Here is a 14,687-nt window from a genome sequence, read left to right on the forward strand (position 1 = left end):
GTGAGTTGTTGCCTGTGGGATAAGGAGCAGCTGTGTGGTGTTTGCTGGTGAGAGAGATGACCCCTTAATTCCAGCCTCAGTCACCTGAACAGATTAGAGGGAATTAGAGGCCTGTAAGCAGCCAAAATCCTCTGGTCCTCCCATGCTCACCAAATACTAGTCTCTCTGATCAGGGAGGCCTCTGGGTGGGGGGCTCATTCCCTGTGTCTTTGGGTGTTTCTCAAACTCTGATCCCAGCCCCTTGATCCTTCCCACTGCACCTGTCTTAGTGCTGGCCCAGTGGAAGTGCAGGGGACTTGGGGACAGCACCCTGTCCCCAGTGGCTCTGTGATCTTGCACAGTCTGCTCCTTAAAGGGATGTGCAGTGGGGATGAGCTTGTGGAATCCTGCTGCTTGGAGTTAGGGGACAGGATTCCATGTCTTGGACATAAGGGGTGGGTGGGGTGACTGAGAGGTCACCACCAACCCCTGCTTAGTGTACTGGGCTTCAGCAGGGTGGGGGGGAAGAGTCCCACCACCACCTTCTCACCCGCACTGCTGACATCTTGAGGCTGGGCACGTTCCTTTTTCACCGTAACCCTAACTATCCCTCTCTCTTCCCTTTCGCAGAAAACGCTCTGCTCTTTCCAGATACACACTGCCGCCTGGCTGGGCGAGATCTCCTTGGTGAAGTCCAGCTGCCAGGATGCATAGAGGGCCCTGTGACAGGCTGGGCCACTCTACCCCCTTTCTCCCACCCCCACCCCTTTGTAGAGCTCCTAAGCTATAGAAGGTTGGCTTTGCCCAAGTGATGCCCCCTCAGCGTGCTATTCCCACGNCTCAGCATGCTATTCCCACAAGACAAATAGGGAAAGGTTCTGGGGCTTTTTTTGAACAGCTAAGTGACTGTACCTCCTTTCTGTTCATTGCTTTACAAGTGCACCAGTATGTAGTACATATGTTCTGCCCTCTCTTCATCAATAAAAAGTAACATCGGCTACCTCTTGAGTTATTTATTGTCTTGGGAATATATACAGAAGGGTTTGGGCACTGCCTTTAAGAGCTCCTAGTCCCACTGGCTTTAGAGGGCAGGCAAGGAGCAGAGAGCTGACAGGTTCCTGGAGGGGAAGTCAGGGGTGCATGCTGCCACTTTGGGATGGTTGAGTTAGGAACAGGCTGGGAACCCAGGCCTCCAGCTGTGGCGGCTCCTGGTAGTCACACAGGGGAGAGAAGGGGACCTAGGCTGCCGATCCTAAAGACTTTACTGCTATGTTTGAAAAGAAGTCAGATGGTGAGTGGACTGGACAGGAGGGAGGGGTCAGATGGAACCCATAGCCCAGAGCCACCCTAAGCAGGGCTCTGCCAAGTCAGATTTCAGCCATGTGTGCTGAGATCACACTCCTGGGCTGATTCTCCCTGGTCAAGTTCTTCAGAGACTAAAATAAATAATGATTTATGTTTACTTCTTTCCACAAAAGAGTGCGGGCACCTGCAGGTGACAGAGTATATGGGTGTATATGTAACTAGCAGAGAAATACCCATTGGAATCAAGGTCAATCCAATCAGAATCAGAAGTGAAATAGGACTGAAAATGACACCTTCAGATTGGTTTCCAAGAAGTGGTTTCTAAAGGGTTTTATGGGTTTCCACCCTGCCTGTTTTCTGGGGTCCCATTTAAAATCAGTCCTTGTGGAGAGCTCCATGTAAGGGATGTAGAGTTGAAACCATAAACAGATTGACATAGAGTGGGCTTGCTTCTTATTCAGAAGACTTTGGAATTAAAAAGGAATGNGATTGACATAGAGTGGGCTTACTTCTTATTCAGAAGACTTTGGAATTAAAAAGGAAAGTCACCCTTAGTTCACCATCATTCTGTAGATGAGTGGATACCTCAGAACCCCAATAGGAAAGATCCAGTCCTAAACAAAAGAGAACTAAACACACACTCTGCCCCCTGTGCTGCCCTTGTATTAGCCATTCACTGCAGAGGAATGGACCTCTCACGGGGCTGGTCGTGCTGGGGCCCTGTGCCACATGCAGAGCAGCATGGATGAAGTCTTAAGACTTGCTGGCCTGAACACAGCANAACTTGCTGCCCTGAACACAGCAGGTGAAATGACAAAGGGAACGCCCCCGATGGCTCCAAGTCCCAGCACTCCCGGAACGGTGCTGCGCCCAGCAAAGGTGGAACCCAGCCCAATGCTGGGAAGGGGTGAGCTGGGGACCCGTCTTGCATGCCTACTCCAGGTAACTAGCTGGGCCCCAACGAGATTGTGTGCCTTGTCTCATCTCATGTTCACCATTATGAAAGAAGATGCACAATTGCTAAGAGAGTCATTCAAAGTAGAGTCCATAGGACACGGAGGAAGTAGGGCCTCTGCTCCACTGTCTTCTATTTCAATTCTCTGAACATTTGTCAGTTGCAACTGGACCACCTGGAACACAGCCTTCCACTCGGACCTAAATAGTGTTACTGTAACACCTGTTTGCTGAATAGCCAATCATGTATGAGACAGTAAGTGTGAACTATGCCAGCACCAATCATTCTTTCAAAACAAGTTATGAATCCTTGTGGGTTTTGCCTCCATAAACCTAACTCGCAGCTCCAAGTTTGGGGCACACTTTGGATTTCAGTGGCCTCTGCGTCTCCTCAATGACAATCCTTAAGACCCCAAATAAACAGTGATTGCTTGACAGTCTCTTCCTGATGGACACCATACTTAGTGGAAGGCGTTGGGGTCAGAGAGGCAAATCACTACCCACAGGCCTTGAGAGGTGGAGTATGAGCCCGGGCCTTGTCCCTGCAGCGGTACACAGACTTGGGGATGTGTTGGAGGGGGCTGGCAGAGCAGACAGTACACAGGGGTGTTATCCTGGGGCTAAGTCCTCCCTGTAGGGTCTTTCCTACCTTGGTGAAAAATCTTGGGTTTACACAAACAACCCGCATGCAGGCACCACAACAAAATGCTGATTTCCTGTAAAGCAATGCCTTTGAGGACACACTTCCAATTCTCTTTTCCTTGTGGAAGTAGGGGGTGGAGAGCTGTACATACAGCTTGGCTCATTTGACTCTCCACACCTTCTGCCACCACCAGGCCTTGTGTCCCACAGCCCACACCATAGGGGTTCAGGCTGGCCTCCCTGGGTGCCCCAAGGTAATGGTGGGCCTATGGATGCCATAACACTGAGGCTCTGGTTGAAGTGGTGTGACCAAGAAGACCCTGTGACCTGACGTCATGGAGACCATTGTGTCTAGGAGTGGAATCAGAGCACCTGCAACTTTTATCCATGTGATTTTATTTTTATGTTCATTTATCTTAAATATAAGCATCATTTATGTAAAATTACGTAGGTAGCTTTAGCATAGTGCTTGGCTCTGAGTAAACACTCACTAGGTCGTTGATATTTTTTCATTGATCAGATTACATATTGTGGCACTTTAAATATGGCCCCCATAATCTTTGACACTCCTTGCATTGAGAAGTAGGGTCTGTAAGCTGCATATTGACTCTGTGTTGGGGAACATCATCGAAAAGCTGTGCCAGGATTAACCTGTGGGTGACTTTGTGCAGGCCTCAAGTGAAGAGGTCAGAGCAAGTGACCTTGTGACCTCCAAGGCAGGGTCAGAGAAGATCCCGGAGCTTCGGCCAGCATTCCTGGACACTTGTCCTGTGGGACACCAGCATCCCTGTAAGGAGCCTGACATTCCATACCTTCGTGTTGGAGATGCCCTCTGCAGGTACCTGCTTGCTTGCCCCAGCTGAGCTGCTGGCCAAGTGAATGGGCCATCATGGACATCCAGCCCAACTGAGCTCTCAAGGTGACTGCAACCCTGCCTGTCATCTGACTGCAATCACAGGAGAGCCCCCAAGCAAGAACTGCTCACCTGTTTCCTTCCCAAATCCTGGGTCCACAAAGCCATGAGCAAGAGAAAATGGTTGCTGTACCACACCTCCCAGTGTTAGGGTAATTTGTCATGCAGCAGTAGTGTCTGGGAAACACCAGTGTGTGTGCGTGAGTGTTTACACGTGCATGCACCTGTGTGTGTGTGTACACACATGTTAAATGGGGTGAATCCCAGGCACCAGGAGCCATATGCCCTGGGTGAGAAGAGTGCCACTGGCTGTGTGACCTGCATGAGATCTCTTTACTCTCTCTGAGCCTCGCTTGTTATCAGCAAGGGGAAAGTAGGAGTCCCCTCCTCATGGGGTTATGGAAATTAATGTGTTCATATCTGTAAAGCACTTGAACAGTTCAGTTTGTCACATAACTACATGTTTTTATTCTAGTCAGAATATGAATAACTTTAAATTTTATTTGGTATGAGTTTAACTTCATTTTTCAAATGACATTATTAGCTTTTTTTTCCCCCTGTGAGGTTTCCAAGAACTGCTTCAAAGGTCCATTGTTTGTATAGTGAATTCCTATAACATCTTGTGTCTATATATCTATCTTAAATCTAGCTGGGTTTATTTTTCTGTGCCAACTACTCCATTTAAAATATAATGTTTTAGGGGCGCCTGGGTGGCACAGCGGTTAAGCATCTGCCTTCGGCTCAGGGCGTGATCCCGGCGTTACGGGATCGAGCCCCACATCAGGCTCCTCTGCTATGAGCCTGCTTCTTCCTCTCCCACTCCCCCTGCTTGTGTTCCCTCTCTCGCTGGCTGTCTCTATCTCTGTCAAATAAATAAATAAAATCTTTAAAAAAATAAAAATAAAATAAAATATAATGTTTTAATATCTCTTAGGTAAGGATCATTCTCGGAATCTTTTCTAAATTTTATTTCTGAACATGTTGTATTTATTCTCCTTGATGAAATTATTTTTTTTCCAGCTCAAAAAGTAGAATTACTGTGTTTTGAACTAGGACTATATTGACTGTATATTCCTATTAGGGGGAAAAAGGACAACATTTAATATTTGAGCTTTTCATTTTAGAATGTCATGTATTTTATAGTGTATTTATGTTTTTATTATGTCCTCCAGTAGTATAAAGTAATTGTATCTTGGTGGGTCTTGATTTATAGATCCTTAGAGGTCTGGGTTTTTATGGTCCATCACTGCTAACAGATGCAGAAGGACAGGAGTGAACTTGGACAACGTGACCCTTTAGAAGATGCAGTCAAAGGCCAACTCTTTCCCAATCCTGTATATCCAAGCCAGAGGGACAGGCACTGGGAGACAATAGTAGAATTACCCTTTCCTTTTCATTATGCTCTATTGTGCTAACAAATACACGTAAAACTGAGTAGCATTGCCCCACCTGAGAACCAAAATAATTAGTAGATTTTTTAAACCACCTTATACCTGCTCTCTCACCCTTGGCACTGGGGCTCGCAGTGGGTCCCCTCAGGATCGCAGTACCTGAAGTTTATTGAGCCCAGGGTCAGATACACTCAGGGGTCATTTGGATGTCAGCCAGGGTGTCCAACACCCTGAGACCAGATAAGGTGCATACATAGTCTCAGGTGTGACTGCACATGCAATCACCTGGGAAGCTTTAAAAAATACTGATGCCTGGTGACACTCAGAAATTCTGACTTAATTGATACAGGCTGGGGCCGGGGCACTGGGATTTTGTGATATTACCCAAGGAATCACTGAGCTATATAACCCAATTTGATTTCCTGGCAAAGTACAGTTGCTTCTAGAACACCTGCAAATGGCAGCAGGTAGAGGGTTCTCTCTGAGTCACACCTGCATCTAAGCATGCTTTTGATGCCAAGTATCTCCCCATATGTACAGCCCAGCCCCCTCCTTGATTCCCAGTAAAATAAATAAATAAATTAATTAATTAATTAAAACAAAACACAACCAAACAAAACTAAATGAAAATGCCCTTCACACAAAGCATATGTTAGGTCAGTAAAATTTGTGCAGATTTCAGGCAGCTCGGCAGGTTTCTTCTACTCCAGCACTGGCATCCCTGATTTGGAAATGCCCTTGGCCTCACTTCCAGAGCTGGTTGTCATTTGCCCTTCACCCCACAGAGTCACTGACCTTATTTGTCTCACTGGTTCCTCTTTCCCTTAGCATTTTCTACTTGTCCACCTGTCCCTTCCCTCCAGATCCCTCAGCAGGTTGAAACCCTACCTCTGTAGGGTAGAACAGTTCGGCCCTTTCTAGATTTTCCCACAGCCATGAAAGTGTTCAGAAAATATAGGGCTTCCTGGTGAACAGGATCCAAAATTTTGGTGAGGTACTTGTAATCATGAAGAACAACAGTTATTTTTTTTTTACCCAAATCCAGGCCCCTGAGGAATAGACTAAGAAAAATGTCCACCCTTCCCGAATGGCTATTAGCTGATACATGGTGCTGAGGACTGTTTACCCCACAGGCTGTGTGCATTCCTAACTGGTAACACAGTCCATGTGAAGGCAACATCATCAAACAGTCCCTGAGGTTAGTGCTGACTCACAAACCAATGGCAGCCTGGCCTTATAATAATGAGAAGGCCATCCAGGTGGTGATGCATCCTCCTTCCCTCTCCCTCCACCAGTTTCCAGGGAAGCTGACGCTGCCCTTTGGACCATGACTTGGAGAATGTGATCTTGGCTAAAGCAGTCCGAGCAGCCACTCTCCTCCAGGCCTTAGTGCCTGCCTTAAAGATGGCATGTGACCCAAGTCTGGCCACCTGTGGATCATGAGACTTCACGGTGGAATTTTCTTTCAACTATTTGAATAGCAGGCTCTCTCTTTTTTGCTGGGCATGAAGATGAGAAGACAGGAGGCCCAGAGCAGCTGTTTGAAAATGAAGGCAAATTACAGGGGGCATCAGAACTGAGTCAAGAGAGAGCAAACATGAGTCCCCACTCCTAGCAGTGAGAGATGTCAGCCCTTCCTCTAGACATCTCAGTTATGTGAAACAGTCGTCCCCCTTCTTTGAGCCTGTTGGGTTGGGTTTTCCAGCTGCAACAGCTCAAAGGCCAGAAACCTAAAAACAAAACCAAAAAACTGGGTCTCCCCTGTCGCACCCTCCTAGGGATCCATCATCAAAGCTTTGGCCAAGAAATCAGGGTCTCATTTGCAATCAACTGTAAAACTATCTTCAAAGGAGGGCCCTCCAGATGGACCACTCCCAGGGTTGACGGGACTCTAGTAAGAGATTCTCCAGTGAAGCCTTTCGAGTTATTTCCTTAAATGGCCAAAGGGGAACTAATGTTAAAATTAAGGGAAAACCTTGGCAAATTCTGATGGACAGCAGGGCTACACTCCCTACTTTAAATTTACTTCTTCCAGAGCCTACAGATGGCTTTCTGGGAAAACTGGCAGAAGCCAGCCAAGGGTAAGAATTCCTACCAGAGTCAACTCTCCTGGATGTCTGCCTCTAGTATCTAGTCAAAAGAGGAAGGCAAAATTTCATGTTCTTTCATTTCCAAGTTCAGACTCCTGTGAATATGGTTTATGGGTGTCCATTGGTTATTAATCGTTTTCTTTCTCAGGAACAGCTATTACCTTCTTGTTTGTTTTGTGTCCTGAGAATTTGGCTTCTCCACCGTCCCGTTGGAGGCCCCCCAAATATGGCCAGGCAGAAATGTGGGCTGCTCTCCCTTTGCAGCTAGGGTCCTACCAACTGTTGCCAACTCTCAGGGAAATTTTGTAAATCTTTCCTCCTTTTGGCTATAGTTGGGCTCTAAATCTTGGGAGGGTGGTATCTGTTTTGCACCTATTGGGGGACATCTCTTATAACCATGGGGTTGGTCAATACTGCCAGGAATATTTACTGTTTGTCCCAGGTAAAACCTGGCAAGATATTTGAAAGGAATTATTTGAAGTAGTTATGTGGTCAGAAGTTGGCCAGATTGGAAGCTAATATTGGCAGGCTGATAGGAAATTTCTTTTCAGCCCTCTTCACTTAGCTAAATGAAACTAGGTACCCAGAGGGAAAGATAAGGATTCCAAAGACAAACAGCTCAAGGAATTTTTTGATTTCCATTTTTGAAAAGCAAATTGAAGATAATATAGTGGGTGACTGGCTCAGCTGCTTGATAGCATTCAGGTTGCAAACCAATTCTTTGGAGGAATTAAAACAATTTTCTTATTTTACAAATTGAGTTTTTACAAGAACAGAAAGGGCCCATTCACCTAAGCAATTCAAATCTACCTATCCTTTTAAACAATCACAAAGCTCCCCTATTCATCTCAAAAGTCTCATAGGCNTAGGTACAATTAAATGTCCTTATAACCTGCAGCCCATTGACAGATACTTGAAGCAGGCAGAGTGAAATGTTCCTCCAGGAAGTTCCCAACTACCTTCATGTTCATGCCTTGTTAGAGGGGAAAAAAACTTGACAATGGCAAGGACTCTGGTATCCTGTGAATCTTTAACATATGAAAATCCTTTTGAAACCTCCCTTTCCCCTAAACCTCCCCAACCCCACAGTATATAATCAGCCACCCCTCACAATCCCAGGGCAGCAGCTCTTTCTGCCCAAGGGTCCTGTCCCTGTGCTTTAATAAACTACCATTTTGCACCAAAGACATTTTAAGAATTCTTTCTTGGTCCTCGGTTCCGGACTCCACACCACTGAACCTCACCTATATTCCAAAACCACATGACCAGCATTAAATATAATGTGGACATATAACTTTAGTTCTACCTAGATTTCCAGAAGTCAAGTAAGCTCATGTTGTATCTGCTAACAAAATTTGTTAGCAAGAAAGGTAGTTTAAGATGATGGTTAACTGTTCAGCGTCTCATGAATTTTTTTTTAATAAAAAAAAAGCTATGCATGATTTTAAAACAGTAAATTAGATAAAGTAAGATATACATTTAAAAATGAATTTTTCAACTATGTTTATGATATGTCTACTTAAAAATAGTTTATAAAATATTTTTGGTAACTTGAAACCTTAAAGTTATACTGAGTGAAGTTAAATGGTGGATATTCATCAAATATCTAGATATCTTCCAAGTCAGATAAAATCCTAAAAATTTAAATATTAAATACAAGNTTCCAAGTCAGATAAAATCCTAAAAATTCAAATATTAAATACAAGTTTATCTACTTTTGGCTTTTTACTACAAAAGGAAGTAAAGATATTTGGGTGTTTCAGTAAACTTGTCTGATGTCACAACAAAAAATTTACTGTGAGTAAAAATACACTTTCAGAAACCATGAAGTGTATTTATAAATGCTGGTGTAATGGACAGTCCACAATTGCTTACATCTTTGCTTTCATTAGGAATTAAGAACTATAAGGATCAAGAATTCTAATCAAAACTATGTAGAAATAATAAGTGTGAAACGAAGGAACTATAGAGGCTGCTTTTAGGCAACAGGCTTGAGCAGTGGAAACCTGAGCCGACAGAAGGGCCCGCAGCACCCCTGAGCTGACACCAAGAGGCTTGGTAAGCCATAAGTCCCAACCAACCAATGAGCTACTTACAACCAGGCACAGTTCTTACGATTACCTAAAGGGAATATTCCTTATATCCCCATACTCCCCCACTCTGCCCTATAACTATAGCCCCTCACCACCACCTCGTGGCAGATGGTCTCTCCTTTGCTGCTATGCCCACTGCTCCCTGGCTCCCTGGCAGTATATTCAATAAACTTCCACCTCTTTTGTTCTGCCTTGGGTGAATTCTTTCACTGCCTACTCTGTCAGCCCCCATTCACTCCAGACACCCCATAACAACTGTGTGTGAAAAGTAGATAAGTATGACTTTTTTCTAGAATAAGAAAAAGGAGGAAAAACGTAAATGGATATAAAAGATATGGTAGAAGGTTTATGGAAAAGAAATCTTGGAAAAAGAAATTTATGGGTGGGCCAGCTGGCTAAGATTGGAATGGATTTATTTTTTAAGGAATGTGTCATAAGTACACTGAAGTCTAATTGAATTTGATTCTCTGTTAAGAGGACAGGGTTTATTTGGTGTGTGGGGTTTTTTTGTTTTGTTTTGTTTTGTTTCTTTTTTGTTTTTTGGGTTTTTTTTTTGAGATTATCCATCTGGTGTGCAAAGTTTTTGCTGAAAAATCCTCTGATAGCCTTATGGGGTTTCCCTTGTATGTAACTGCTTTCCTATCTATTGCTGCTTTCAAAATTCTCTACTTTGGCCATCTTGTATACTTTGTGTCTTGGTGTAGACTTCCTTCGTTTAGTTTTGTTGGGGGCTCTCTTTGCCTCCTGGATCCAGATTTCTCTTTCCCTCCCTAGATTCAGGAAGTTTTCAGCTATTATTTCTTCAAATAAATCTTTTGCCCCCTTTTCTCACTCTTCTTCTTCTGGGATCCCTATCATGTGACTGTTCTGCTTGACCCTGTCACTGAGCACCCGGGTCTATTCTCAGTTTGCATTTATTTTTCCCCTCTTGTCTGCTTAGCTTGATTACTTTCCATTACTATGTCCTAATCAGGTTGCTGATCCATTCTTCTATTTTTTCTATGTTTGCTATTTATTCCAGGTGGTCTTTTTTATTTTCATATAGTGAGTTCATTATCTCTAATAGGTTCTTTTCTAGGTCTCCTATCTCTTTGTGGAGGGTCTCATGGAGGTCCTGCCCTCCTTTCTCAATTCTAGTGAGTATCTCTATAAGCATTACTTTAAATTTGCTATCAGCCATATTACTTACCTCCATTTTGTTTAGGTCTCTTGCTATGATTTTGTTCCGCTCTTTCATTTGGGACATATTCCTCTGTCTCCTCATGTTGTCTATTGCTGTGTCTGTTTCTATGTGTTAGGAAAGTCAGCACTTGAAAGTAGTGGCTTTATGAAGAAGAGGTCCTATAGCTCCCCACAGTGCAATTTCTCCTTTTCACCAGAAAATGATACTTCAGAGGTGTCTCCTATGTGTGTTGCTACAGGGGTGTCCTACTGTTGTGTCAGAGCTGTGTTTGCCTTTGGTCCAGCCTGTGATGGCTCTTTGCCTATTGTGGGCAGAGTTTGGTGCCTGTGGTGTTAGTGGGCTGGGTGGAGCTGCCTTGGGCTTGAGTCGACTAAGACCAGGTGTTTGCTAGAGATGAAGTAGCACCTAACTGCAGAGCACTTTCCCTGTGTTATCCCCCGAGAAGTTTTTACTGGTGGGTAGGGCCAGCAGTCAGACCAGCTGCCTACCGCAGTCCACTGCTGGGGTCACTGTCAGACTGGTGCGTGGTTATCTTCCCTCTCCCTGGAGCAGGACTCACTTGGAGTGGTGTTGACCCTTGTCTGGGCTGCTTGCACAGTGCCAGGCATGTGGCTCTGCTTTAATGGTATCTTGCCAAGAGGGTATCAGAGTGGGTGGATCTAATTTGCTGTGGCCTCTTGTCTATGTCGGGCTGCAGAGAGTCTGTTCTGCCAGTCTTTCGGTCATTTTCTGGGGTCATTTATTCTGATGTGGGTGTTCTCTAGGTGGTCATGTGGCAAGAGGTGAACCCAGGGTCCTCCTACTCTACCATCTTCCCTGCAGCCTCTCAAAAAACAAATTCTAAATGAAGGCTTTTTGACCTCAAACTAACTATGGGATTTTCTAGAGGATGTTTGGGAACATTTCAAAAGGATTGTTCTCTCGCCTTATAAAAAGAAATCAAATTAATTAGACTTATTTCATATATTAAATTATGTTGAAATATGGTCAAGTGAGAAGTGATGTTTAACCTTCTTAGGTTATATTTGTATATGTTTTAATATAAATGTTGCAGAAATTGTATAGAATTCCTAAAAATCTGTCATGGTATAATGTTATTAGTCATAATTCCAGTTATCATCTTAAAATGTTAAATAAAATTTGTGTCAATTGCATTATAAGTAACTCTCGTGAGATCTGTAACCATGGCCATTTTAAAATATTTTACAATTTATAGACAATTATTGTTTTACTTTGAAGTGTTTGCAAAAGGAAGATTCACTGATGGTCCTACCAAGTCCTCTTGACTACTAACACTGCTGCCAAATTACAAGGTGTCAAACCTCCAGTCCATATTTCAAAACTGAAGAAGGACCCACGTGAAATTTGGTCTTGCACAGATGCTGGAGAGCTCAAAATCAAATTGATGAGGAAGAGACGTAGCCAGTATTGAGGAAGGCTGCTTCCATCCAAGGTGTTGGATTAAGAACATTTTTTTTCCTTTCTTTTTCACTCTCTGGCCATCCTTTTCCTAATATTTACACCATGAAGATATTTTCCCACCTTTTCTTCTGGCTCTTGCCTGGCAAGATAACACCATTATTTACATATCTTAGGCTATTGCATGGTTTGGTGGGCTGGTTGAGGGGGCCTTGGTAATCCAACTTCCAAATGATTGTTAGAAATACCATGGTAGTGTTTCTGTAGTTCTGCCTGTCACACACTTCTGATTCCCAATGCCTCAGCTTCACTGGGGCACTCAGCTCCCTCTCTATCATGTTAGCCTCCTTAACCCTGGGGGGCCATTTCTTACGGTAAGGGAAAGATCAAGGTCTGTGACCAACGCTATAACTGCCTGTCTCTGAATTACCTACTTGTAGAACAAGAAGGAATTTGAGCAATAATCAACAACATCTGCAGTATCTGGATAAACACTTCTGGGAAAGTGGAGACAAAAGTTACATGAAATACATAAAGAGGACAATTAACTTAAAGAAATATCCCCTTCTTTGGGATCATTTCTTGACTTACTTAATTCTAGCTGATTTGGTTCATGGAGACCCTGGCTCAGGAGTGATCTTGAAAATAAGGGTATCATTTTATTGGTAATAACTACTACTTTCTCCTTAATACACCGCATTCCCTGAAAAGTTTTAAATGAATGTGGGCAGCCATTGACTGGGTGATAGATGGTCTCCGACCAACTGAAATAACAAAAGAAAACAGAAGAATGTAACCAGCTCCAATACTACAACTTGACATCATTTCTTGTGAATATTACACTGAGACCCCAGAGGCAGTGATACCCAAGAGTCACACTAAGGCCAACATTTTTAAAAGATTTTTTCTATCATCTATCTATTTATCTATATATCTATCTATCATCTATCTATCTAAGAGAGGGAGCACCAGGAGGGGTAGGGAAAGAGGGAGAGAGAATCTCAAGCAGACTACCCACTGAGCACAGAGCCTGACATAGGGCTCTATCTCACAACCCTGAGATCATGACCTGAGTCAAAACCAAGAGCTGACGCTTAACCAACTGAGCCACCCAGACATCCCTAAGGGCAATATTTTTTTTTTTTATCAAAACTCTTGAGTGGTCAAGAGGATGATCAAAGGTAAAGGGGAGCTGTTGAAATAAATTGTTAGGTTCAAGATGGAGCCATTCCTGCTCAGGATGCCACACCAAAAAACCTAACTTTCATGTTCCTGTAAAGTCTCCATTTGACAAGAAACACAAAGCATCCAGTCAGCCAAACCCCAAACACCAATCCAACTCTGGGCTTTATACTTATTTTCTTGTTCCTTGATCTTTCCAAACAAGGTCAGATATGAACCACAGCCATCATGCCCTCTCTCCATGTTGCTGCTTCTAATGCTATATAAAGTTTCTCTTAACCAAATTTCTGCAGGAAGAGTGTACTATCACTTGGGTGGCACTGTGTTCTCCCAACCCATGGATTGGTTTTCCTCCTATAAAGGACACCACACATATTACTAAATTGGTTTAGTTTTGTCATTTGACAATCCTATGAATAAAGAAAAAAGACAACCAATGGGAAAGAACATTTGCAAATCATATAGCTCATATGGAATTTGTATCCAGAATATATAAAGAACTATTACAACTCAATAAGAAAACAATTAACCCATTTTTAAATAACTTAATAAACCTCAATTTAAAAAATTAAAAAGTTACCCAATTAAATTTAAAAAAAAACCAATTTTTAAAGTCCCAAAGGATTTGAATGGACATTTCTCCAAAGAAGATATGCAAATGACAAAGAAGTACCTGGAAAAAATGCTGTCATTAGCTATTAGGGAAATGCAAGTCAAAATGAGATATCACTTCACACCCGTTATATGGCTATAGTAAAAAGAAAAATTTAAAACAGACAATAACAAATTAGCAACTGGTATTGCTGGTAGAGATGTAAAATGGTGCAGCTGCTTTGGTAAATAGTTTGGCAGTTCTTCAAAAGGTTAGGCATGTGGTTATCATATCACCCAACAATTCTGCTCTGATACAGGCACCCAATATAAATGAAAACATGGCCATACAAAAACTTGCAAATGTTTGTAGCAGTGTTATTCATAATTTCAAAAAAAAGAGAGAGAGAGAGAGAGAGAGACAGAAGCATATCTGTCAATTGATGAATGAGTAAAGAAAATGAAATATATCTATATAATATGTAATGGTTGGGCAATATAAAAATTAAAGTACTGATACATGTTACAACATGGAAGAATCTTGAAAACATTGTGGTATCCAATAAAGTCAGCAACAAAAAGACCACATATTGTGTGATTTCCTTCATGTTAAATGGCTAGAAGAGGCAAATTTATAAAGACAAATATAGGGGCTCCTGGGTGGCTCAGTTGGTTAAGTGTCTGCCTTTGGCTCAGGTCTTGATCCCAGGGTTCTGGGATTGAGCCCTGCATTGGGCTTCCTGCTCTGCGGGGAGCCTGCTTCTCCTTCTCCCCCACTTGTGCTCTTTAGCTCTCTGTCTCTCAAATAAATAAATAAAATCTCTAAAACAATAAAATAAAAAATAAATAAAGTCAAAATGTAGACTAGTGGTTGCCTAGGGCTGGGGGCAACAGTAGGGGGGGTTGGCAGCAGAGAGGTAGAAAGGGGGTAATGAAAATGTTCTA

The 14,687-nt window shown here is 43.0% G+C and overlaps 1 protein-coding gene across 1 annotated transcript in view; it reads left to right on the forward strand.

The window, feature by feature from the left end:
* Positions 1 to 816, forward strand: part of LOC100468639 (cystatin-C) — an 11,025-nt gene extending 10,209 nt beyond the window's left edge. The window contains exon 3 of the mRNA XM_034662363.1: positions 610 to 816. Within this exon, the coding sequence (XP_034518254.1) occupies positions 610 to 693 (84 nt within the window). The 3' untranslated portion in view covers positions 694 to 816. The remainder of the gene's footprint in view (positions 1 to 609) is intronic.
* Positions 817 to 14,687: the final 13,871 nt, after the last annotated feature.

Source organism: Ailuropoda melanoleuca, chromosome 6 (genome assembly GCF_002007445.2).
Source record: "Ailuropoda melanoleuca isolate Jingjing chromosome 6, ASM200744v2, whole genome shotgun sequence".
NCBI classification, from domain to species: domain Eukaryota; kingdom Metazoa; phylum Chordata; class Mammalia; order Carnivora; family Ursidae; genus Ailuropoda; species Ailuropoda melanoleuca.